This window comes from Oncorhynchus gorbuscha, linkage group LG10, assembly GCF_021184085.1.
Source record: "Oncorhynchus gorbuscha isolate QuinsamMale2020 ecotype Even-year linkage group LG10, OgorEven_v1.0, whole genome shotgun sequence".
NCBI classification, from domain to species: Eukaryota; Metazoa; Chordata; class Actinopteri; order Salmoniformes; family Salmonidae; genus Oncorhynchus; species Oncorhynchus gorbuscha.
This window is the reverse complement of record NC_060182.1, coordinates 96,114,745-96,139,814: the sequence shown is the minus strand read 5'-3', so window position 1 is coordinate 96,139,814 and position 25,070 is coordinate 96,114,745. Positions and strand designations below refer to the sequence as shown.

Genomic DNA, 25,070 nt, shown 5'->3' with positions numbered 1-25,070 from the left:
TCCTCTCTAGGCTACCCCTGTGTCTCTCTGTCCACTCTAGGCTACCCCTGTGTCTCTCTGTCCTCTCTAGGCTACCCCTGTGTTTCTCTCTCTGTCCTCTCTAGGCTACCCCTGTGTTTCTCTGTCCACTCTAGGCTACCCCTGTGTTTCTCTCTCTGTCCACTCTAGGCTACCCCTGTGTTTCTCTGTCCTCTCTAGGCTACCCCTGTGCCTCTCTGTCCACTCTAGGCTACCCCTGTGTCTCTCTGTCCTCTCTAGGCTACCCCTGTGTTTCTCTCTCTGTCCTCTCTAGGCTACCCCTGTGTTTCTCTGTCCACTCTAGGCTACCCCTGTGTTTCTCTCTCTGTCCACTCTAGGCTACCCCTGTGTCTCTCTGTCCACTCTAGGCTACCCATGTGTCTCTCTGTCCACTCTAGGCTACCCCTGTGTCTCTCTGTCCACTCTAGGCTACCCCTGTGTTTCTCTGTCCTCTCCAGGCTACCCCTGTGTCTCTCTGTCGACTCTAGGCTACTCCTGTGTTTCTCTGTCCTCTCTAGGCTACCCCTGTGTCTCTCTGTCCACTCTAGGCTACCCCTGTGTCTCTCTGTCCACTCTAGGCTACCCCTGTGTCTCTCTGTCCATTCTAGGCTACCCCTGTGTTTCTCTCTCTGTCCACTCTAGTCTACCCCTGTGTTTCTCTGTCCTCTTAAGGCTGTCCTATGTTTTACAAGGTCAAATCAAATTGTATTGGTCACATATACATGGTTAGCAGATGTTAATGCGAGTGTAGCCAAATGCTTGTGCTTCTAGTTCCGACAGTGCAGTAATATCTAACAAGTAATCTAACAATTCCCCAACAACTACCTAATGCACACAAATCTAAAGGGGTGAATGAGAATATGTACATATGAGTACACCATCTGTCGGTGTCATATTTGATTGTAGGGAGTGGCAGTTTAACTTTGAATAGGATCTCTATCTTTAAGTTGGGTGTTGCCTTCAAACACCCTCAGCGTGCTGCGAAGCCAACAGAAGATGAAAAGGGAACTTATTACTGTGTTACAGCAACACTCGTTGGGAACCAATTATACAGCGTCTTTCCTTCTTGACAGGTTTTTCTAGCAGTGGCTTAGTGTGTGTTCTTGACAGATTTAGCTAGCGGTGGTTGAGTGTGTGTTCTTGTGCGTGTGTTGAAAGGAATCTATATTTGTGGCTTGTTCTGCTGGGGGTTGATTATGCAGGAGAGAGAGAGGAGCAATGGAGAGAGGGGAGGGATAGAGCCTAAGCTAAGCGCTTTGTCCATAAATCATATAGTTGGAATCCAGCCTGCTTGTTCCCTCTTGCACCTGATAATATTATGAAGAGAGGAAAGTACATGTCTCCCCATGTACAGCCGGATGATCGTGTAGTCTCCCTTTCTGACTGGATGAGGAGGTACAGATTCAAGGAATCTTACATGACATGTCATCCCCCTGGGGGTCACTACACCCCAAATCCTTCCTAAGGAGTTTGGTTGTATATGAGTGTCTTTGACTTTGTTCTTCATAGTTCATCCCCCTTTCCCAGCAGTGATCTATACTGCCCGGCAGACACAGACAAATCAGATATTTATGCTGCTATCGCAAATCGTCACAAACGTTAGTCAGCAGCAACTTTTTCAGTACGATTTAGTGATGGCAGCTTGAGGTTGGTATGGTAAAGGAACAGGCTCAAAGCTGAAAGTGTTTTTCCGGGGCTGGGTCTGTGGGCACTGGGCTGAAGGCTGGGTCTGTGGGCACTGGGCTGAAGGCTGGGTCTGTGGGCACTGGGCTGAAGGCTGGGTCGGTGGGCACTGGTCCGATGGGCTGAAGGCTGTGTCTGCGGGCACTGGGCTGAAGGCTGGGTCTGTGGGCACTGGGCTGAAGGCTGGGTCGGTGGGCACTGGTCCGATGGGCTGAAGGCTGTGTCTGCGGGCACTGGGCTGAAGGCTGGGTCTGTGGGCACTGGGCTGAAGGCTGGGTCGGTGGGCACTGGTCCGATGGGCTGAAGGCTGTGTCTGCGGGCACTGGGCTGAAGGCTGGGTCTGTGGGCACTGGGCTGAAGGCTGGGTCTGTGGGCACTGGGCTGAAGGATGGGTCTGAGGGCACTGGGCTGAAGGCTGGGTCTGTGGGCACTGGGCTGAAGGCTGGGTCTGTGGGCACTGGGCTGAAGGCTGGGTCTGTGGGCACTGGGCTGAAGGATGGGTCTGAGGGCACTGGGCTGAAGGCTGGGTCTGTGGGCACTGGGCCGAAGGCTGGGTCTGTGGGCACTGGGCTGAAGGCTGGGTCTGTGGGCACTGGGCCGAAGGCTGGGTCTGAGGGCACTGGGCTGAAGGCTGGGTCTGTGGGCACTGGGCCGAAGGCTAGGTCTGTGGGCACTGGGCCGAAGGCTGGGTCTGTGGGCACTGGGCCGAAGGCTGGGTCTGTGGGCACTGGGCTGAAGGCTGGGCCGGTGGGCACTGGGCCGAAGGCTGGGCCGATGGGCTGAAGGCTGTGTCTGAGGGCACTGGGCTGAAGGCTGGGTCTGTGGGCACTGGGCCGAAGGCTGGGTCTGTGGGCACTGGGCCGAAGGCTGGGTCTGTGGGCACTGGGCTGAAGGCTGGGTCGGTGGGCACTGGGCCGATGGGCTGAAGGCTGGGGTCTGAGGGCACTGGGCTGAAGGTTGTGTCTGAGGGCACTGGGCTGAAGGCTGGGTCTGAGGGCACTGGGCTGAAGGCTGGGTCTGAGGGCACTGGGTTGAAGGCTGGGTCTGAGGGCACTGGGCTGAAGGCTGGGTCTGAGGGCACTGGGCTAAAGGCTGAGTCTGCTTAGATCTCAGTTAGGAGGAATTTATTCAAACAGAAATGGCTTCCTAAACGTGCTGAAGCACAGCTACACTGATGTCATTGGGTATTTTCATTTCACATTTTGTAACAGAAATTAGACAAATGCCTTGACAGCGGAGTCAAATCCATTTCATTTACTGTCAGTTGAAGGGACATGGATATAGAAGTCTGTGATTTGGCACATGAGACAGAGAGAGAGCTTTGTATCACTGTACAGGGAAAAGAATATTGTACCTTTATCTCCATTCACGCCCTAGCACCCATGGTCCTGTAGCTCAGTTGGTAGAGCATCTCCATTCACGGGACCACCCCGTAGAATGTATGCACACATGACCCATGGCTAAATGGCATATTTATATTTTTTATATTTATATCATGAAATACTCTCTGCCTGTTGAATCATTAACGCTGTCCCTGTTAGTCTAACACGCCCAAATGCTGCTCTACCCCGTTACACGTCAGACAGTCAGTTAGCCAGCCAGCCAGACAGTCAGTTAGCCAGCCAGACAGTCAATTAGCCAGCTACCTGCCTCTCCCAACTGGTACACCCAGTCCAGCCTCCATGCTACCTGTCTCCCCCAGCTGGTACACACAGTCCAGCCTCCGTGCTACCTGCCTCCCCCCAGCTGGTACACCCAGCCTCCATGATACCTGACTCCCCAAGCTGGTGCATTGCTACTTCCTGAGGCTACTGTCCACCTGGTATGTTGTGTTGTGTCTCGTCAGGAACATTAGTCAGCCTGTCCAGTACCGCGTTAATGTTCCCTTCACAGATACCAGTTACCATGTTGCCGACAGTTACCGTGTTGCCGACAGTTACCATGTTGCCAACAGTTACCATGTTGCCGACAGTTACCGTGTTGCCGACAGTTACCGTGTTGCAGACAGTTACCGTGTTGCCGATAGTTACCATGTTGCCAACAGTTACCATGTTGCCAACAGTTACCATGTTGCCAACAGTTACCGTGTTGCCGACAGTTACCGTGTTGCCGATAGTTACCATGTTGCCAACAGTTACCATGTTGCCAACAGTTACCATGTTGCCAACAGTTACCATGTTGCCAACAGTTACCGTGTTGTTCAAACAGAAAGGGAGGAGGTTACCGTGTTGAGCCTGGGTGAAGTGAATAACCATGTTGCCAAAGTTACCATGTTTAGAGCCGACAGACCAGGGTTGCCAGACCAGTTACCGTGTTGCCAGGGCCCAGTTCAGACCGTGGACCGATAGGTTACCATGTTGCCAGACCAGTTACCATAGGGTTGCCAACAGTTACCATAGGGTTGCCAACAGGGTTACCAGGGTGTTCAGACCAGGGCCCTAGTTCAGACCGTGGGCCGATAGTTACCATGTTGCCAGGGATCAGTTACCATGACCATTACAGTTACCATTTGCCAACAGTTACCATGTTGCCAACAGTTACCAAATTGGTGCAGTTACCGTGTTGCCGACATCCAGTGTTGACAGTCAGTTACCATGTTGTTCAAACAGAAAGGGAGGAGGAGGAGTTTAGTCTGAGCCTGGGTGAAGTGAATAACACTTAGGGTACGTCCCAAATGGCTCTATATTCCCTGTTTAGAGCCCTACTTCAGACCAGGGCCCTACTTCAGACCAGGGCCCTACTTCAGACCAGGGCCCTACTTCAGACCAGGACCCATAGGGCCCTACTTCAGACCAGGGCCCATAGGGCTCTACTTCAGACCAGGACCCATAGGGCCCTACTTCAGACCAGGGCCCTACTTCAGACCAGGGCCCTACTTCAGACCAGGGCCCTACTTCAGACCAGGGCCCATAGGGCTCTACTGTTGTCCAGGGATCATAGGGCTCTACTTCAGACCAGGGTCCTACTTCAGACCAGGGCCCATAGTGCCCTACTTCAGACCAGGGCCCATAGTGCCCTACTTCAGACCAGGGCCCATAGGGCTCTACTGTTGTCCAGGGATCATAGAGCCCTACTTCAGACCAGGGCCCTACTTCAGACCAGGTCCCATAGGGCTCTACTGTTGACCAGGGATCATAGGGCCCTACTTCAGACCAGGGCCCATAGGGCTCTACTGTTGACCAGGGCCCATAGGGCTCTACTTCAGACCAGGGCCCATAGGGCTCTACTTCTGACCAGGGCCCATAGGGCTCTACTTCAGACCAGGGCCCTACTTCAGACCAGGGCCCATAGGGCTCTACTGTTGACCAGGGATCATAGAGCTCTACTGTTGACCAGGGCCCATAGGGCTCTACTGTTGACCAGGGCCCATAGGGCTCTACTGTTGTCCAGGGATCATAGTGCCCTACTTCAGACCAGGGCCCATAGGGCTCTACTGTTGTCCAGGGATCATAGAGCTCTACTGTTGACCAGGGCCCATAGGGCTCTACTGTTGACCAGGGCCCATAGGGCTCTACTGTTGTCCAGGGATCATAGTGCCCTACTTCAGACCAGGGCCCATAGGGCTCTACTGTTGTCCAGGGCCCATAGGGCTCTACTGTTGACCAGGGCCCATAGGGCTCTACTGTTGACCAGGGATCATAGGGCTCTACTTTTGACCAGGGCCCATAGAGCTCTACTGTTGTCCAGGGATCATAGAGCTCTACTGTTGACCAGGACCCATAGAGCTCTACTGTTGACCAGGGATCATAGGGCTCTACTTTTGACCAGGGCCCATAGAGCTCTACTGTTGACCAGGGATCATAGAGCTCTACTGTTGACCAGGGATCATAGAGCTCTACTGTTGACCAGAGATCATAGACCTCTACTGTTGACCAGGGATCATAGAGCTCTACTGTTGACCAGGGATCATAGAGCTCTACTTTTGACCAGGGATCATAGAGCTCTACTGTTGACCAGGGATCATAGAGCTCTACTGTTGACCAGGGATCATAGAGCTCTACTGTTGACCAGGGATCATAGAGCTCTACTGTTGACCAGGGATCATAGAGCTCTACTGTTGACCAGGGATCATAGAGCTCTACTGTTGACCAGGATCATAGAGCTCTACTGTTGACCAGGGACCATAGAGCTCTACTGTCGACCAGGACCCATAGAGCTCTACTGTCGACCAGGGCCAATAGAGCTCTACTGTTGACCATGGATCATAGAGCTCTACTGTTGACCAGGGGTCATAGAGCTCTACTGTTGACCAGAGCCATAAGAGCTCTACTGTTGACCAGGTATCATAGAGCTCTACTGTTGACCAGGGATCATAGGGCTCTACTGTTGACCAGGGTCATAAAAGCTCTACTGTTGACCAGGGATCATTGAGCTCTACTGTTGACCAGGGCCATTAGAGCTCTACTGTTGACCAGGGTCACAAAAGCTCTACTGTTGACCAGGGATCATAGGGCTCTACTGTTGACCAGGGATCATGGAGCTCTACTGTTGACCAGGGATCATGGAGCTCTACTGTTGACCAGGGCCATTGAGCTCTACTGTTGACCAGGGTCATAAAAGCTCTACTGTTGACCAGGGATCATTGAGCTCTACTGTTGACCAGGGATCATGGAGCTCTACTGTTGACCAGCCTTACCCTCCCTCAGCTTCAGGATTGAACTCATCATGGAGGCATAACCCTAGCCTAGTGATTAGAGTATTGGGCCAGTAACCGAAAGGTTGCTGGATTAAATCTCCGAGCTGACAATGTAAAAATCTGTTGTTCTGCCCCTGAGCAAGGCAGTTAACCCACTGTTCCCCTGAGCAAGGCAATTAACCCACTGTTCCCCTGAACAAGGCAGTTAACCCACTGTTCCCCTGAACAAGGCAGTTAACCCACTGTTCCCCTGAACAAGGCAGTTAACCCACTGTTCCCCTGAACAAAGCAGTTAACCCACTGTTCCCCTGAGCAAGACAGTTAACCCACCGTTCCCCTGAACAAGACAGTTAACCCACTGTTCCCCAGGCAAAGACGACGTGTATGTCGATAATGGCATTCCCCCCCCCCCCGCACCTCTCTGATTCAGAGGGGTTGGGTTAAATGCAGAAGACACATTTCAGTTGAATGCATTCAGTTGTACAACTGACTAGGTATCCCCCTTTTCCTCCCCTCTCTTACGCGTTCCAGCTTCAGGCTCTTACTCATGGAATCATAAAGATGGGACATGTCTGGTATTTAGTCTCAGGCATAACAAGCCTGGCTAAACACCTTGTTATTGATAGAACACGGGTCTGGAGGGAAAGCTCTTACCAACACCACCCTATGAATACCAGCTCATACCAACACCACCCTCTGAATACCAGCTCTTACCAACACCAACCTCTGAATACCAGCTCTTACCAACACCACCCTCTGAATACCAGCTCTTACCAACACCACCCTCTGAATACCAGCTCTTACCAACACCACCCTCTGAATACCAGCTCTTACCACCACCACCCTCTGAATACCAGCTCTTACCAACACCACCCTCTGAATACCAGCTCTTACCAACACCACCCTCTGAATACCAGCTCTTACCAACACCACCCTCTGAATACCAGCTCTTACCAACACCAACTTGTGTGGACCACAGGGAATTCCCCTTTGGTGCAGATCTAGGATTAGCTTCCCTTCCCCCTAACCCCCCCTATCCTCCAGATGTCATCCAGTGATTTTTGAACTTTTTCCTCAAGTATAAATAGAGTCAAGTACACACACTAAAGGGTAAACAAATATGTTTCTAACATCACATTAGACACCTGCACACTTCAAGGAGATGGGACATTGAAGGAGATGGGACATTGTAAGGAGATGGGACATTGAAGGAGATGGGACATTGAAGGAGATGGGACATTGAAGGAGGTTGGACATTGAAGGAGGTTGGACATTGAAGGAGGTTGGACATTGAAGGAGGTTGGACATTGAAGGAGGTTGGACATTGAAGGAGGTTGGACATTGAAGGAGATTGGACATTGAAGGAGATTGGACATTGAAGGAGATTGGACATTGAAGGAGATGGGACATTGAAGGAGATGGGACATTGAAGGAGATGGGACATTGAAGGAGATGGGACATTGAAGGAGATGGGACATTGAAGGAGATGGGACATTGTAAGGAGATGGGACATTGTAAGGAGATGGGACATTGAAGGAGATGGGACATTGAAGGAGATGGGACATTGAAGGAGATGGGACATTGTAAGGAGATGGGACATTGAAGGAGATGGGACATTGAAGGAGATGGGACATTGAAAGAGATGGGACATTGAAGGAGATGGGACATTGAAGGAGATAGGAGATGGGACATTGTAAGGAGATAGGACATTCAAGGAGATGGGACATTCAAGGAGATAGGAGATAGGACATTCAAGGAGATGGGACATTGAAGGAGATGGGACATTGTAAGGAGATGGGACATTGTAAGGAGATGGGACATTGAAGAAGATTGGACATTGAAGGAGATGGGACATTGTAAGGAGATGGGACATTGAAGGAGATGGGACATTGTAAGGAGATAGGAGATGGTCAGATGTGATGTCATCCCAATGCTTGCGGGAACAATAAAGGAGCCCCCCGACTTGTGCCATGTCATACCTGGTCCACCTATTGAGATGTGCCTTTTGTTAAGTAAATCACGTGATAAATGAGGTGAAAAGGAATGGATTTGTATGAATTTGTAGGGTCCCCTCATATATTATAATATTATTATTATTATATTATAATTGCAGACCAATATCCAACTCCCCACTTAATGAGTTAGGTCTGATCAGAGGCGTTAAGGGGGTAGGATGTTGGGTGGGGGGTGGGGGGGGGGCGTATAAACTACATCTTGTGTTTCTGTGCAATAGCTATTGTTAAAACTTAAATACAAATATATATTTTTTTTAATTAAAAAAGGTGAAAAAGGAGACTGGAAGATGACTTTAACCATGAGTGGAAAAGAACTGACCCAGGATCAGAGTGGAGGGGCTACTTCACCCTACACCTCCTGTACATCAGCGGAGGCTGGTGGGAGGAGCTATAGGAGGACAGGCTCCATGTAATGGCTGGAACGGAATCAACGGAACGGAGTCAAACGTGTGGTTTCTGCTTTTCGTTAAACACAAGTTCCATTTATTCCATTCCAGCCATTGCAACGAGCCCGTCCTCCTGTAGCTCCTCCCACCAGCCTCCTCTGCTGTACATACTGCAGGAAGCCAAAGCTCTTGTAGGGACTGTGTACCAAATGGTACCCTATTCCTTTTATAGGGCACTACTTTTGACCATGACCCATAGAGCTGTGGTTGAAAGTAGTGCACTACGTAGGGAATAGCGTGTCACTTGGCATGAACATTCACTGCCTGCAGCCTGCCTGTGTACTGATGTATGTGAAAGGTCAGCCTAAAGGACTACATTATCTTCATCGTGTAATTATCTCTGCTCTGAGCCCGGTTAAGAGGGCGAAGTTGCCCTCAAAATGCTGATCCAGGGTCAGTTTAGATTTTTTTCCCCACAAATGATTAAGGTTGAGGTTAGGGTTGATGAAGCTGATCCTAGGTCTGTACCTAGGGGAAAGTTCCGCCTTGGAGCTCTGAGCCCACTGATTGTAGCCTGGTCCCAGGTCTGTTTATGCTGTTTTGCCAACTTCCAGGATGTTGTCTTGCCGAACATGTATTGGCAAGACAGAACAGATCTGGGACCAGATAACTGATGAGTTAGCTCTAATCTTTATCCTTTCTTTAAACCACGAATAACCTCTGACCCTTTAATCCGTGTTACAGGACTGACGGAGGGAATAACTGTGTGGGACCAGACAAGTCCTACAGCTCCTGTAACATCCAGGTAAACAACATGCTCGGGTTGCAAAATGACCCAAATCACTAAAAACGTTCTCTCACAGACTATTCATCTTGGTGGAATTCTCTCTCTGTCTATTACTGTTGGTGTAGCTCTCCCTCAGTCTATTACTGTTGGTGTAGCTCTCTCTCTGTCTATTACTGTTGGTGTAGCTCTCTCTGTCTATTACTGTTGGTGTAGCTCTCTCTGTCTATTACTGTTGGTGTAGCTCTCTCTGTCTATTACTGTTGGTGTAGCTCTCTCTCTGTCTATTACTGTTGGTGTAGCTCTCTCTCTGTCTATTACTGTTGGTGTAGCTCTCTCTGTCTATTACTGTTGGTGTAGCTCTCTCAGTCTATTACTGTTGGTGTAGCTCTCTCTCTGTCTATTACTGTTGGTGTAGCTCTCTCTCTGTCTATTACTGTTGGTGTAGCTCTCTCTCTCAGTCTATTACTGTTGGTGTAGCTCTCTCTGTCTATTACTGTTGGTGTAGCTCTCTCTCAGTCTATTACTGTTGGTGTAACTCTCTCTGTCTATTACTGTTGGTGTAGCTCTCTCTCAGTCTATTACTGTTGGTGTAGCTCTCTCAGTCTATTACTGTTGGTGTAGCTCTCTCTGTCTATTACTGTTGGTGTAGCTCTCTCTCAGTCTATTACTGTTGGTGTAGCTCTCTCTCAGTCTATTACTGTTGGTGTAGCTCTCTCTCTGTCTATTACTGTTGGTGTAGCTCTCTCTCAGTCTATTACTGTTGGTGTAGCTCTCTCTGTCTATTACTGTTGGTGTAGCTCTCTCTGTCTATTACTGTTGGTGTAGCTCTCTCTCTGTCTATTACTGTTGGTGTAGCTCTCTCTCTCAGTCTATTACTGTTGGTGTAGCTCTCTCTCAGTCTATTACTGTTGGTGTAGCTCTCTCAGTCTATTACTGTTGGTGTAGCTCTCTCAGTCTATTACTGTTGGTGTAGCTCTCTCTCAGTCTATTACTGTTGGTGTAGCTCTCCCTCAGTCTATTACTGTTGGTGTAGCTCTCTCTCAGTCTATTACTGTTGGTGTAGCTCTCTCTCAGTCTATTACTGTTGGTGTAGCTCTCTCTCAGTCTATTACTGTTGGTGTAGCTCTCTCAGTCTATTACTGTTGGTGTAGCTCTCTCAGTCTATTACTGTTGGTGTAGCTCTCTCTCAGTCTATTACTGTTGGTGTAGCTCTCCCTCAGTCTATTACTGTTGGTGTAACTCTCTCTATGTCTATTACTAGTTCAGTCTATTACTGTTGGTAGCTCTCTCAGTCTATTACTGTTGGTGTAGCTCTCTCAGTCTATTACTGTTGGTGTAGCTCTCTCTCAGTCTATTACTGTTGGTGTAGCTCTCTCTCTGTCTATTACTGTTGGTGTAGCTCTCTCTCTCAGTCTATTACTGTTGGTGTAGCTCTCTCTCAGTCCATTACTGTTGGTGTAACTCTCTCTCAGTCTATTACTGTTGGTGTAGCTCTCTCAGTCTATTACTGTTGGTGTAGCTCTCTCAGTCTATTACTGTTGGTGTAGCTCTCTCAGTCTATTACTGTTGGTGTAGCTCTCTCTCTGTCTATTACTGTTGGTGTAGCTCTCTCTCAGTCTATTACTGTTGGTGTAGCTCTCTCTCAGTCTATTACTGTTGGTGTAGCTCTCTCTCAGTCTATTACTGTTGGTGTAGCTCTCTCTCTCAGTCTATTACTGTTGGTGTAGCTCTCTCAGTCTATTACTGTTGGTGTAGCTCTCTCTCAGTCTATTACTGTTGGTGTAGCTCTCTCAGTCTATTACTGTTGGTGTAGCTCTCTCAGTCTATTACTGTTGGTGTAGCTCTCTCTGTCTATTACTGTTGGTGTAGCTCTCTCTCTCAGTCTATTACTGTTGGTGTAGCTCTCTCTCTGTCTATTACTGTTGGTGTAACTCTCTCAGTCTATTACTGTTGGTGTAACTCTCTCTCAGTCTATTACTGTTGGTGTAGCTCTCTCACAGCTTCCAGCTTCTTTCCACGAAATGATTGCCTATTTCATCCCTTTTGATATTTTAAGTAGAAATTGTCTTCAAATATTGAATTGTAAAAGCCCTTTATATTTAATAAAGTATTATTTAATATAGACCACATGGAGAATTCAATAAATCTATTTTTTAAATATATGAATAAAGACCTGCTAAAGTTCAACATTCTGCATTTTGACACGTCCCCTGTTACAGTCAACCCTGTTACGGTCAAACCTGTTACGGTCAACCCTGTTACGGTCAACCCTGTCACAGTCAACCCCTGTTATGGTCAACCCTGTTACGGTCAACCCTGTCACAGTCAACCCTGTTACTGTCAACCCTGTTACAGTCAACCCTGTTACGGTCAACCCTGTTACTGTCAACCCTGTTACTGTCAACCCTGTTACTGTCAACCCTGTTACTGTCTACCCTGTTACTATCTACCCTGTTACTGTCTACCCTGTTACCGCCAACCCTGATACTGTCTACCCTGTTACTGTCAACCCTGTTACTGTCAACCCTGTTACTGTCAACCCTGTTACCGTCAACCCTGTTACTGTCTACCCTGTTACTGTCTACCCTGTTACTGTCTACCCTGTTACCGCCAACCCTGTTACCGTCAGCCCTGTTACCGTCAACCCTGTTACTGTGAACCCTGTTACTGTGAACCCTGTTACTGTGAACCCTGTTACTGTCAACCCTCTTACTGTCAACCCTCTTACTGTCAACCCTGTTACTGTCAACCCTGATACTGTCAACCCTGTTACGGTCAACCCTGTTACTGTCAACCCTGTTACTGTCAACCCTGATACTGTCTACCCTGTCACGGTCAACCCTGTTACTGTCAACCCTGTTACGGTCAACCCTGTCACGGTCAACCCTGTCACGGTCAACCCTGTCACGGTCAACCCTGTCACAGTCAACCCTGTCACGGTCAACCCTGTCACAGTCAACCCTGTCACGGTCAACCCTGTTACGGTCAACCCTGTTACGGTCAACCCTGTCACAGTCAACCCTGTCACAGTCAACCCTGTCACGGTCAACCCTGTTACGGTCAACCCTGTCACGGTCAACCCTGTTACGGTCAACCCTGTTACAGTCAACCCTGTCACGGTCAACCCTGTCACAGTCAACCCTGTCACGGTCAACCCTGTCACAGTCAACCCTGTCACGGTCAACCCTGTTACGGTCAACCCTGTCACAGTCAACCCTGTCACAGTCAACCCTGTCACAGTCAACCCTGTCACAGTCAACCCTGTTACGGTCAACCCTGTCACAGTCAACCCTGTCACGGTCAACCCTGGTCAACCCTGTTACGGTCAACCCTGTTACGGTCTACCCTGTTACGGTCTACCCTGTTACGGTCTACCCTGTTACGGTCAACCCTGTTACAGTCAACCTTGTTACGGTCAACCCTGTTACGGTCAACACTGTTAGTGTCAACCCTGTTACGGTCAACACTGTTACTGTCAACCCTGTTACGGTCAACCCTGTTACGGTCAACCCTGTCACTGTCAACCCTGTTACTGTCAACCCTCTTAAGGTCAACCCTGTTATGGTCAACCCTGTTACTGTCAACCCTCTTAAGGTCAACCCTGTCACTGTCAACCCTGTCACAGTCAACCCTGTTACGGTCAACCCTGTTATTTTATTTGGCACTAATTAGTTACTTACTTTACATTAAGTTGAACATGTCCTCTTTATGACAAAATATTCAAATAAGGTGACCAGGTTACACTACTTCAAAGGCACCGAATTGGCAAAACGACTCAGTTGTTAATCTTTGGGAATAAACCATTTATTTTATGTTCAGTTCATATCACTGACAGAAAATAGCCAACAGGGTGTTATACAGTAATATACTCTCTGTCGGCCTATGCCCATGACTTCTAATTACCCCTCTAATGAACCCTTACCCCATTACCTCTACCTGTGTATCACCCAGGACTGCCCAGAGGGATCTCGGGACTTCAGAGAGGAGCAGTGTTCTCAGTTTGATGGATCTGACTTCCAGGGAAAACGATACAAATGGCTCCCATACTATGGAGGTGAGTCAGAAGGGCCTGAGGGCCGGGGCTTTATACAGCTTTGGTAAAGACTGTATAACGTTTGGTAATAACGTTTGGTAAAGACTGTATAACGTTTGGTAAAGACTGTATAACGTTTGGTAAAGACTGTATAACGTTTGGTAAAGACTGTATAACGTTTGGTAAAGACTGTAACGTTTGGTAAAGACTGTATAACATTTGGTAAAGACTGTATAACGTTTGGTAATAACGTTTGGTAAAGACTGTATAACGTTTGGTAAAGACTGTATAACGTTTGGTAATAACGTTTGGTAATGACTGTATAACGTTTGGTAAAGACTGTATAACGTTTGGTAAAGACTGTATAACGTTTGGTAATAACGTTTGGTAATGACTGTATAACGTTTGGTAAAGACTGTATAACGTTTGGTAATAACGTTTGGTAAAGACTGTATAACGTTTGGTAAAGACTGTATAACGTTTGGTAAAGACTGTATAACGTTTGGTAAAGACTGTATAACGTTTGGTAAAGACTGTATAACGTTTGGTAAAGACTGTATAACGTTTGGTAATAACGTTTGGTAAAGACTGTATAACGTTTGGTAAAGACTGTATAACGTTTGGTAAAGACTGTAACGTTTGGTAAAGACTGTATAACGTTTGGTAAAGACTGTATAACGTTTGGTAATAACGTTTGGTAATGACTGTATAACGTTTGGTAAAGACTGTATAACGTTTGGTAAAGACTGTATAACGTTTGGTAATAACGTTTGGTAAAGACTGTATAACGTTTGGTAATAACGTTTGGTAATGACTGTATAACGTTTGGTAAAGACTGTATAACGTTTGGTAATGACTGTATAACGTTTGGTAAAGACTGTATAACGTTTGGTATAACGTTTGGTAAAGACTGTATAACGTTTGGTAATAACGTTTGGTAATGACTGTATAACGTTTGGTAATGACTGTATAACGTTTGGTAATAACATTTGGTAAAGACTGTATAACGTTTGGTAATAACGTTTGGTAATGACTGTATAACGTTTGGTAATAACGTTTGGTAATGATTGTATAACGTTTGGTAAAGAATAACGTTTGGTAAAGACTGTATAACGTTTGGTAAAGACTGTATAACGTTTGGTAAAGACTGTATAACGTTTTGGTAAAGACTGTATAACGTGATCTTCTTTTCAAAATGGTCATTGGTAATAACTGTTTGGTAAAAGACTGTATAACGTTTGGTAAAGACTGTATAACGTTTGGTAGACTGTATAACGTTTGGTAAAGACTGTATAACGTTTGGTAAAGACTGTATAACGTTTGGTAAAGACTGTATAACGTTTGGTAAAGACTGTATAACGTTTGGTAATAACGTTTGGTAAAGACTGTATAACGTTTGGTAAAGACTGTATAACGTTTGGTAATAACGTTTGGTAATGACTGTATAACGTTTGGTAAAGACTGTATAACGTTTGGTAATAACGTTTGGTAAAGACTGTATAACGTTTGGTAAAGACTGTATAACGTTTGGTAAAGACTGTATAACGTTTGGTAATAACGTTTGGTAAAGACTGTATAACGTTTGGTAAAGACTGTATAACGTTTGGTAATAACGTTTGGTAATGACTGTATAACGTTTGGTAAAGACTGTATAACGTTTGGTAAAGACTGTATAATAATAACAGCAATGTTCAGCAGACCACTGGAATATATTACTGGTAATGTTATGCAAATTACAGGTGAAGAAGGGTGAACTAAAGGTGTGTTTGTGTTTCCCACCAGCCGACAACCTGTGTGAGCTGAACTGTATGCCCAGAGGAGAGAACTTCTTCTACCGCCACAGGACAGCTGTGGCCGACGGCACGCCCTGCCACCCCGGGAGGAAGGATGTCTGTGTTGATGGAGTCTGTAAGGTGTGTGTGTGTGTGTGTGTGTGTGTGTGTGTGTGTGTGTGTGTGTGTGTGTGTGTGTGTGTGTGTGTGTGTGTGTGTGTGTGTGTGTGTGTGTGTGTGTGTGTGTGTGTGTGTGTGTGTGTGTGTGTGTGTGTGAGAGAGAGAGGTAGGATTAAATTTGAGGCTTAATAACAGAAGGTTATTTGGTTCGAAAACCTACAGGAGGGTATCTCTCCAGGAACAGGGTTGGAGAGCCCTGGTTTAAACCTACAGGAGGGTATCTCTCCAGGAACGGGGTTGGAGAGCCCTGGTGTAAACCTACAGGAGGGTATCTCTCCAGGAACAGGGTTGGAGAGCCCTGGTGTAAACCTACAGGAGGGTATCTCTCCAGGAACAGGGTTGGAGAGCCCTGGTGTAAACCTACAGGAGGGTATCTCTCCAGGAACAGGGTTGGAGAGCCCTGGTTTAAACCTACAGGATGGTATCTCTCCAGGAACGGGGTTGGAGAGCCCTGGTTTAAACCTACAGGAGGGTATCTCCAGGAACGGGGTTGGAGAGCCCTGGTTTAAACCTACAGGAGGGTAGCTCTCCAGGAACAGGGTTGGGTATCTCTCCAGGAACAGGGTTGGAGAGCCCTGGTTTAAACCTACAGGAGGGTCTCTCTCCAGAAACAGGGTTGGAGAGCCCTGGTTTAAACCTACAGGAGGGTATCTCTCCAGAAACAGGGTTGGAGAGCCCTGGTTTAAACCTACAGGAGGGTATCTCCAGAAACAGGGTTGGAGAGCCCTGGTTTAAACCTACAGGAGGGTATCTCTCCAGGAACGGGGTCGGAGAGGCCTGCTCTAATCCATGTCCCCATCTCCCTCCCTATCCCCCTCCCCCTGTAGCGTCTGGGCTGTGACAACATGCTGGAATCCCCCCAACAGGAGGACCCCTGTCTGCAGTGTGGGGGCAACGGACAGTCCTGCTACCCCGTCAGGAGCACCTTCAGCATGACCAACCTGCCCAAAGGTACAACAGTTCTCTTACCTCTTCAACCGGATCCGTGGATAGAGCTCCCGTTACAGCCCACTCTCTGGACATCAGTGTGTTAACATAGCATCTCTCCATGGTATCGACTCTTCATGTCTACTGATGTGTTTTATGTCTCCTGTTCTCCTCCCTCCCAGGCTATAGCCAGGTGTTTTATGTCTCCTGTTCTCCTCCCTCCCAGGCTATTGCCAGTTGTTTTATCTCTCCTGTTCTCTTCCCTCCCAGGCTATAACCAGGTGTTTTATCTCTCCTGTTCTCTTCCCTCCCAGGCTATAACCAGGTGTTTTATCTCTCCTATTCACCTCCCTCCCAGGCTATAACCAGGTGTTTTATGTTTTCTGTTCTCTTCCCTCCTAGGCTATAACCAGGTGTTTATCATCCCTGTGGGAGCCACCTCCATCCACATCAGAGAGACTGTTGCCACTCGTAATTACCTGGGTGAGTCCCTAACTGCCCGGGTGAGTCCCTAACTGCCCGGGTGAGTCCCTAACTGCCCGGGTGAGTCCCTAACTGCCCAGGTGAGTCCCTAACTGCCCAGGTGAGTCCCTAACTGCCCGGGCTAGACCCTAACTGCCCGGGCTAGTCCCTAACTGCCCGGGTGAGTCCCTAACTGCCCAGGTGAGTCCCTAACTGCCCAGGCGAATCCCTAACTGCCCAGGCGAATCCCTAACTGCCCAGGCGAATCCCTAACTGCCCAGGCGAATCCCTAACTGCCCAGGCGAATCCCTAACTGCCCAGGCGAGTCCCTAACTGCCCAGGCGAGTCCCTAACTGCCCGGGTGAGTCCCTAACTGCCCAGGCGAATCCCTAACTGCCCAGGCGAATCCCTAACTGCCCAGGCGAATCCCTAACTGCCCAGGCGAATCCCTAACTGCCCAGGCGAGTCCCTAACTGCCCAGGTGAGTCCCTAACTGCCCAGGTGAGTCCCTAACTGCCCAGGTGAGTCCCTAACTGCCCGGGTGAGTCCCTAACTGCCCAGGCGAGTCCCTAACTGCCCGGGTGAGTCCCTAACTGCCCGGGTGAGTCCCTAACTGCCCGGGTGAGTCCCTAACTGCCCGGGCAAGTCCCTAACTGCCCAGGTGAGTCCCTAACTGCCCAGGCGAGTCCCTAACTGCCCAGGCGAGTCCCTAACTGCCCAGGCGAGTCCCTAACTGCCCAGGTGAGTCCCTAACTGCCCGGGCGAGTCCCTAACTGCCCAGGTGAGTCCCTAACTGCCCGGGCTAGACCCTAACTGCCCGGGCTAGTCCCTAACTGCCCGGGCTAGACCCTAACTGCCCAGGCTAGTCCCTAAATGCCCAGGCGAGTCCCTAACTGCCCGGGCGAGTCCCTAATTGCCCGGGCGAGTCTTTAATTCCTTGGATGACTGGGCTAGAGATGACATGACATGAGATGGCAATAGGACAGTTGTACCAGAAAAGCTGTGTTCTATGGTGGTGTAATGATCTGTGACTGAACTCTAGTCATTCTGTCTCTAATGATCTGTGACCCTGAACTCTAGTCATTCTGTCTCTAATGATCTGTGACCCTGAACTCTAGTCCTTCTGTCTGTAATGATCTGTGACTCTGAACTCTAGTCCTTCTGTCTCTAATGATCTGTGACTCTGAACTCTAGTCCTTCTGTCTCTAATGATCTGTGACTCTGAACTCTAGTCATTCTGTCTCTAACGATCTGTGACTCTGTGTCTGTGTCTGTCTCTGTCTGTCTGTGTCTCTGTCTGTCTCTGTCTGTTTCTCTGTCTCTCGCTGTGTCTGTCTGTGTTTGTGTCTGTGTCTGTCTGTCTCTGCCTGTCTCTACCCGTCTCTGTCTGTGTCTGCCTGTCTTTGTCTCTGCCTGTCTCTGTCTGTGTCTGCCTGTCTGTTTGTCTCTGCCTGTCTCTCTCTCTGCCTGTCTCTGCCGTCTCTGTCTGTGTCTGCCTGTCTCTGTGTCTGCCTGTCTCTGTCTCTGCCTGTCTCTGTCTCTGCCTGTCTCTGTGTCTGCCTGTCTCTGTGTCTGCCTGTCTTTGTCTCTGTCTGTCTGTCTCTGCCTGTCTGTCTCTCTGCCTGTCTCTGCCGTCTCTGTCTGTCTTGCTGTCTTTGTCTCTGCCTGTCTCTGTGTCTGCCTGTCTCTGTCTCTGCCTGTCTCTGCCTCTGCCTGTCTCTGTGTCCGCCTGTCTTTGTCTCTGTCTGCCTGTCTCTGTCTCTGCCTGTCTCTGTCTCTGCCTGTCTCTGTGTCCGCCTGTCTTTGTCTCTGTCTGCCTGTCTTTGTCTCTGCCTGTCTCTGTCTCTGCCTGTCTCTGTTTGTCTCTGCCTGTCTCTCTCTCTGCCTGTCTCTGCCGTCTCTGCCTGTGTCTGCCTGTCTTTGTCTCTGCCTGTCTCTGTGTCTGCCTGTCTCTGTGTCTGCCTGTCTCTGTGTCTGCCTGTCTCTGTCTGCCTGTCTTTGTCTCTGCCTGTCTCTGTGTCTGCCTGTCTCTGTCTCTGCCTGTCTCTGTCTCTGCCTGTCTCTGTGTCCGCCTGTCTTTGTCTCTGTCTGCCTGTCTCTGCCTGTCTCTGTCTCTGCCTGTCTCTGTGTCCGCCTGTCTTTGTCTCTGTCTGCCTGTCTTTGTCTCTGCCTGTCTCTGTCTCTGCCTGTCTCTGTTTGTCTCTGCCTGTCTCTCTCTCTGCCTGTCTCTGCCGTCTCTGCCTGTGTCTGCCTGTCTTTGTCTCTGCCTGTCTCTGTGTCTGCCTGTCTCTGTGTCTGCCTGTCTCTGTGTCTGCCTGTCTCTGTCTGCCTGTCTTTGTCTCTGCCTGTCTCTGTGTCTGCCTGTCTCTGTGTCTGCCTGTCTTTGTCTCTGTCTGTCTGTCTCTGCCTGTCTCTCTCTCTCTGCCTGTCTCTGCCGTCTCTGTCTGTGTCTGCCTGTCTTTGTCTCTGCCTGTCTCTGTGTCTGTCTGTCTCTGTCTGCCTGTGTCTACCACCAGCCGTTAAGAACCTGCGTGGTGAGTACTACCTGAACGGCCACTGGGTGATTGAGTTCTCCAGGGCCACTCCAGTAGCAGGCACCATGCTATACTACCAGAGAGGGGCTGAGGGAGAGATGACTCCTGAGACCATCATCGGCCGTGGACCCACCACCGAGCCGCTGGTTATAGAGGTCAGAGTCAGTTGATCCTTTAGGTCCTTGGGTGGGGTGGGATTAGGTTCTCGTCCTTCTGTCTCTAATGATCTGTGATTCTGAACTCTAGTCCTTCTGTCTGTAATGATCTGTGACTCTGAACTCTAGTCATTCTGTCTCTAATTATCTGTGACTCTGAACTCTCAACTACCTGTTATAGACCTGAAACACAACTACCTGTTATAGACCTGAAACACAACTACCTCCTCGGCTGTTATAGACCTGAAACACAACTACCTCCTCGGCTGTTATAGACCTGAAACACAACTACCTCCTCGGCTGTTATAGACCTACAAAGTTATACGCCCAATTTTTCAGTTTTTGATTTGAAGTTTGAAATATCCAATAAATGTTGTTCCACTTCAATTGTGTCCCACAACAAAAAAATACAGTTTTATATCTTTATGTTTGAAGCCTCCTGTGGCAAAAGGCTGTTATAGACCTGAAACACAACTACCTCCTCGGCTGTTATAGACCTGAAACACAACTACCTGTTATAGACCTGAAACACAACTACCTCCTCGGCTGTTATAGACCTGAAACACAACTACCTCCTCGGCTGTTATAGACCTGAAACACAACTACCTCCTCGGCTGTTATAGACCTGAAACACAACTACCTCCTCGGCTGTTATAGACCTGAAACACAACTACCTGTTATAGACCTGAAACACAACTACCTCCTTGGCTGTTATAGACCTGAAACACAACTACCTCCTCGGCTGTTATAGACCTGAAACACAACTACCTCCTCGGCTGTTATAGACCTGAAACACAACTACCTCCTCGGCTGTTATAGACCTGAAACACAACTACCTCCTCGGCTGTTATAGACCTGAAACACAACTACCTGTTATAGACCTGAAACACAACTACCTGTTATAGACCTGAAACACAACTACCTGTTATAGACCTGAAACACAACTACCTCCTCGGCTGTTATAGACCTGAAACACAACTACCTCCTCGGCTGTTATAGACCTGAAACACAACTACCTCCTCGGCTGTTATAGACCTGAAACACAACTACCTCCTCGGCTGTTATAGACCTGAAACACAACTACCTCCTCGGCTGTTATAGACCTGAAACACAACTACCTCCTCGGCTGTTATAGACCTGAAACACAACTACCTCCTCGGCTGTTATAGACCTGAAACACAACTACCTCCTCGGCTGTTATAGACCTGAAACACAACTACCTCCTCGGCTGTTATAGACCTGAAACACAACTACCTGTTATAGACCTGAAACACAACTACCTCCTCGGCTGTTATAGACCTGAAACACAACTACCTGTTATAGACCTGAAACACAACAACCTGTTATAGACCTGAAACACAACAACCTCCTCGGCTGTTATAGACCTGAAACACAACTACCTAGACCTGAAACTCAACTGTTATAGACCTGAAACACAACAACCTCCTCGGCTGTTATAGACCTGAAACACAACTACCTGTTATAGACCTGAAACACAACTACCTGTTATAGACCTGAAACACAACTACCTCCTCGGCTGTTATAGACCTGAAACACAACTACCTCCTCGGCTGTTATAGACCTGAAACACAACTACCTCCTCGGCTGTTATAAACCTGAAACACAACTACCTCCTCGGCTGTTATAGACCTGAAACACAACTACCATCATTGCGAGTTAAACCTTCATAAATAGCCACTAAATAACTATCAAATCAGTGGCAGTAAGAGTCGTCTTTCATCAAACCGACCCCCCAGGTCTGTTGCTGTCTGATCCCAGGTCTGTTGTAGTCTGATCCCAGGTCTGTTGTAGTCTGGTCTCAGGTCTGTTGTAGTCTGGTCCCAGGTCTGTTGTAGTCTGGTCTCAGGTCTGTTGTAGTCTGATCCCAGGTCTGTTGCTGTCTGATCCCAGGTCTGTTGTAGTCTAGTCCCAGGTCTGTTGTAGTCTGATCCCAGGTCTGTTGTAGTCTGGTCCCAGGTCTGTTGCTGTCTGGTCCCAGGTCTGTTGCTGTCTGGTCTCAGGTCTGTTGCTGTCTGATCCCAGGTCTGTTGTAGTCTGGTCTCAGGTCTGTTGTAGTCTGATCCCAGGTCTGTTGCTGTCTGATCCCAGGTCTGTTGTAGTCTAGTCCCAGGTCTGTTGTAGTCTGGTCTCAGGTCTGTTGTAGTCTGGTCCCAGGTCTGTTGTAGTCTGGTCCCAGGTCTGTTGCTGTCTGGTCCCAGGTCTGTTGTAGTCTGGTCCCAGGTCTGTTGCTGTCTGGTCCCAGGTCTGTCGTAGTCTGGTCCCAGGTCTGTTGTAGTCTGGTCCCAGGTCTGTTGTAGTCTGGTCTCAGGTCTGTTGTAGTCTGGTCCCAGGTCTGTTGTAGTCTGGTCCCAGGTCTGTTGTAGTCTGGTCCCAGGTCTGTTGTAGTCTGGTCTCAGGTCTGTTGTAGTCTGGTCCCAGGTCTGTTGTAGTCTGATCCCAGGTCTGTTGTAGTCTGGTCCCAGGTCTGTTGTAGTCTGGTCCCAGGTCTTTTGTAGTCTGATCCCAGGTCTGTTGTAGTCTGATCCCAGGTCTGTTGTAGTCTGATCCCAGGTCTGTTGTAGTCTGATCCCAGGTCTGTTGTAGTCTGATCCCAGGTCTGTTGTAGTCTGATCCCAGGTCTGTTGTAGTCTGATCCCAGGTCTGTTGTAGTCTGATCCCAGGTCTGTTGTAGTCTGATCCCAGGTCTGTTGTAGTCTGGTCTCAGGTCTGTTGTAGTCTGGTCTCAGGTCTGTTGCTGTCTGGTCCCAGGTCTGTTGTAAGTCTGGTCCCAGGTCTGTTGCTGTCTGGTCCCAGGTCTGTTGTAGTCTGGTCTCAGGTCTGTTGTAGTCTGATCCCAGGTCTGTTGCTGTCTGATCCCAGGTCTGTTGTAGTCTAGTCCCAGGTCTGTTGTAGTCTGGTCCCAGGTCTGTTGTAGTCTGGTCCCAGGTCTGTTGTAGTCTGGTCCCAGGTCTGTTGCTGTCTGGTCCCAGGTCTGTTGTAGTCTGGTCCCAGGTCTGTTGCTGTCTGGTCCCAGGTCTGTGTAGTCTGGTCCCAGGTCTGTTGTAGTCTGGTCCCAGGTCTGTTGTAGTCTGGTCTCAGGTCTGTTGTAGTCTGGTCCCAGGTCTGTTGTAGTCTGGTCCCAGGTCTGTTGTAGTCTGGTCCCAGGTCTGTTGTAGTCTGGTCTCAGGTCTGTTGTAGTCTGGTCCCAGGTCTGTTGTAGTCTGATCCCAGGTCTGTTGTAGTCTGATCCCAGGTCTTTGTAGTCTGATCCCAGGTCTGTTGTAGTCTGATCCCAGGTCTGTTGTAGTCTGATCCCAGGTCTGTTGTAGTCTGATCCCAGGTCTGTTGTAGTCTGATCCCAGGTCTGTTGCTGTCTGTGTCTCTCTGTCTTTCTCTGTACTCAGTCAAATCAAATAAAGGTAGAGGTTTTGATGTATTTCTCTCTTTCTCTCCCCCCCCAGTTGATCATCCAGGAACACAACCAGGGAGTAGAGTATGAGTACTACCTCCCTAACGGTCGGTCCAGAGAGGGATACTACTGGAGCTTCGGCTCCTGGTCTACCTGCAGCAGAGAGTGTGGATCAGGTACGTGTCCTTCTGGGGCTGCAATATTTTGGTTACTTTCCCCAAATTCCCAGGTTTTTCAGAAATTACATTCAAAAGAATCCCGGAATCAGGAGGGAATAAGCAGGAAATCCGGACTCTTCCAAGCAGGAAATTGACTCTAATTTTGCAACCCTAGTCCCTCTTGAATATAATCTAATGTCACTTTATTTGATCTAATGTCACCTTACTTTAATCTAATGTCACTTTACTATAATCTAATGCCACTTTATTTAATCTAATGTCACTTTACTATAATCTAATGTCACTTTATTTAATCTAATGTCACTTTATTTAATCTAATGTCACTTTAATATAATCTAATTTCACTTTATTTAATCTAATGTCACTTTATTTAATCTAATGTCACTTTACTATAATCTAATGCCACTTTACTATAATCTAATGTCACTTTATTTAATCTAATGTCACTTTAATATAATCTAATTTCACTTTAATATAATCTAATTTCACTTTATTTAATCTAATGTCACTTTATTTAATCTAATGTCACTTTATTTAATCTAATGTCACTTTATTTAATCTAATGTCACTTTATTTAATCTAATGTCACTTTACTATAATCTAATGCCACTTTATTTAATCTAATGTCACTTTACTATAATCTAATGTCACTTTACTATAATCTAATGCCACTTTATTTAATCTAATGTCACTTTACTATAATCTAATGCCACTTTACTATAATCTAATGTCACTTTATTTAATCTAATGTCACTTTATTTAATCTAATGTCACTTTAATATAATCTAATTTCACTTTATTTAATCTAATGTCACTTTATTTAATCTAATGTCACTTTACTATAATCTAATGTCACTTTACTATAATCTAATGCCACTTTATTTAATCTAATGTCACTTTACTATAATCTAATGCCACTTTACTATAATCTAATGTCACTTTATTTAATCTAATGTCACTTTACTAAATCAAATCAAATCAAATCAAATTTTATTTGTTATTTAATCTAATGTCACTTTAGCGAAATTGTAATCTAATGATCACTAATTAACTAATAATCCAAAACTAATTATACACAGTGTAAGGGGATAAGGAACATGTACATAAGGATATATGAATGAATGGTACAGACAGCATACAGTAGATGGTATTTAATCTGAGAAGTGTGTAGACAAAGTAAACAAAGTGGCATAGTTAAAGTGGCTAGTGATACATGTGTTACATAATCTAATGCACGATGTTGTTACAGTATATAATCTAATGGGTAAGTAACATTATATAAGGTAGCATTGTTTAAAGTGGCTAGTATATATTTATCATCAATCAATTCACATTATTAAAATGGCTGGATTTGGGTCAGTGTAATCTAATGTGGCTATTTAACAGTCTGATGGCCTTTAGCTGTTTTTCAGTCTCTCGGTAATCTACCTCGCCTTCTGGATGATCGGGGTGAACAGGCAGTGGTTCGGGTGGTTGATGTCCTTGATAATCTGTAACAACGGGTGGTGTAGGTCTGTCATAATCTAAGGTAGTTTGCCCCCGGTGATGCGTTGTGCAGTCCTCACTAATCTAATGTCACTTTAGGATTTAATCTAATGTCACGAATTTTTAGCCTCCTGAGGTTGAATAATCTAATGTCAATTCAGTTTGTCTGTGATGTGTATGCCGAGGAATAAAACTAGCTACCCTCTCCACTACTGTTCCATCGATGTGGATAGGGGGTGTTCCCTCTGCTGTTTCCTGAAGTCCACAATCATCTCCTTAGTTTTGTTACGTTGAGTAGGTTATTTTCCTAATGCCCTCACCTCCTCCCTGTAGGCCGTCTCGTCGTTGTTGGTAATCAAGCCTACCACTGTTGTGTGTCCTTTAAAACTTGTTTGATTGAGTTGGAGGC

At 47.4% G+C, this 25,070-nt stretch overlaps 1 protein-coding gene across 2 annotated transcripts in view; it reads left to right on the top strand.

Moving 5' to 3' along the window:
• Positions 1 to 25,070, top strand: part of LOC124046801 (papilin-like) — a 78,679-nt gene that overhangs the window by 20,984 nt on the left and 32,625 nt on the right. For both annotated transcript variants that reach the window (XM_046367558.1, XM_046367560.1), the window contains exons 4-10: positions 9,483 to 9,543; positions 13,477 to 13,579; positions 15,341 to 15,471; positions 16,338 to 16,461; positions 16,840 to 16,920; positions 19,416 to 19,588; positions 23,050 to 23,173. In XM_046367558.1, the coding sequence (XP_046223514.1) occupies positions 9,483 to 9,543; positions 13,477 to 13,579; positions 15,341 to 15,471; positions 16,338 to 16,461; positions 16,840 to 16,920; positions 19,416 to 19,588; positions 23,050 to 23,173 (797 nt within the window). The remainder of the gene's footprint in view (positions 1 to 9,482; positions 9,544 to 13,476; positions 13,580 to 15,340; positions 15,472 to 16,337; positions 16,462 to 16,839; positions 16,921 to 19,415; positions 19,589 to 23,049; positions 23,174 to 25,070) is intronic.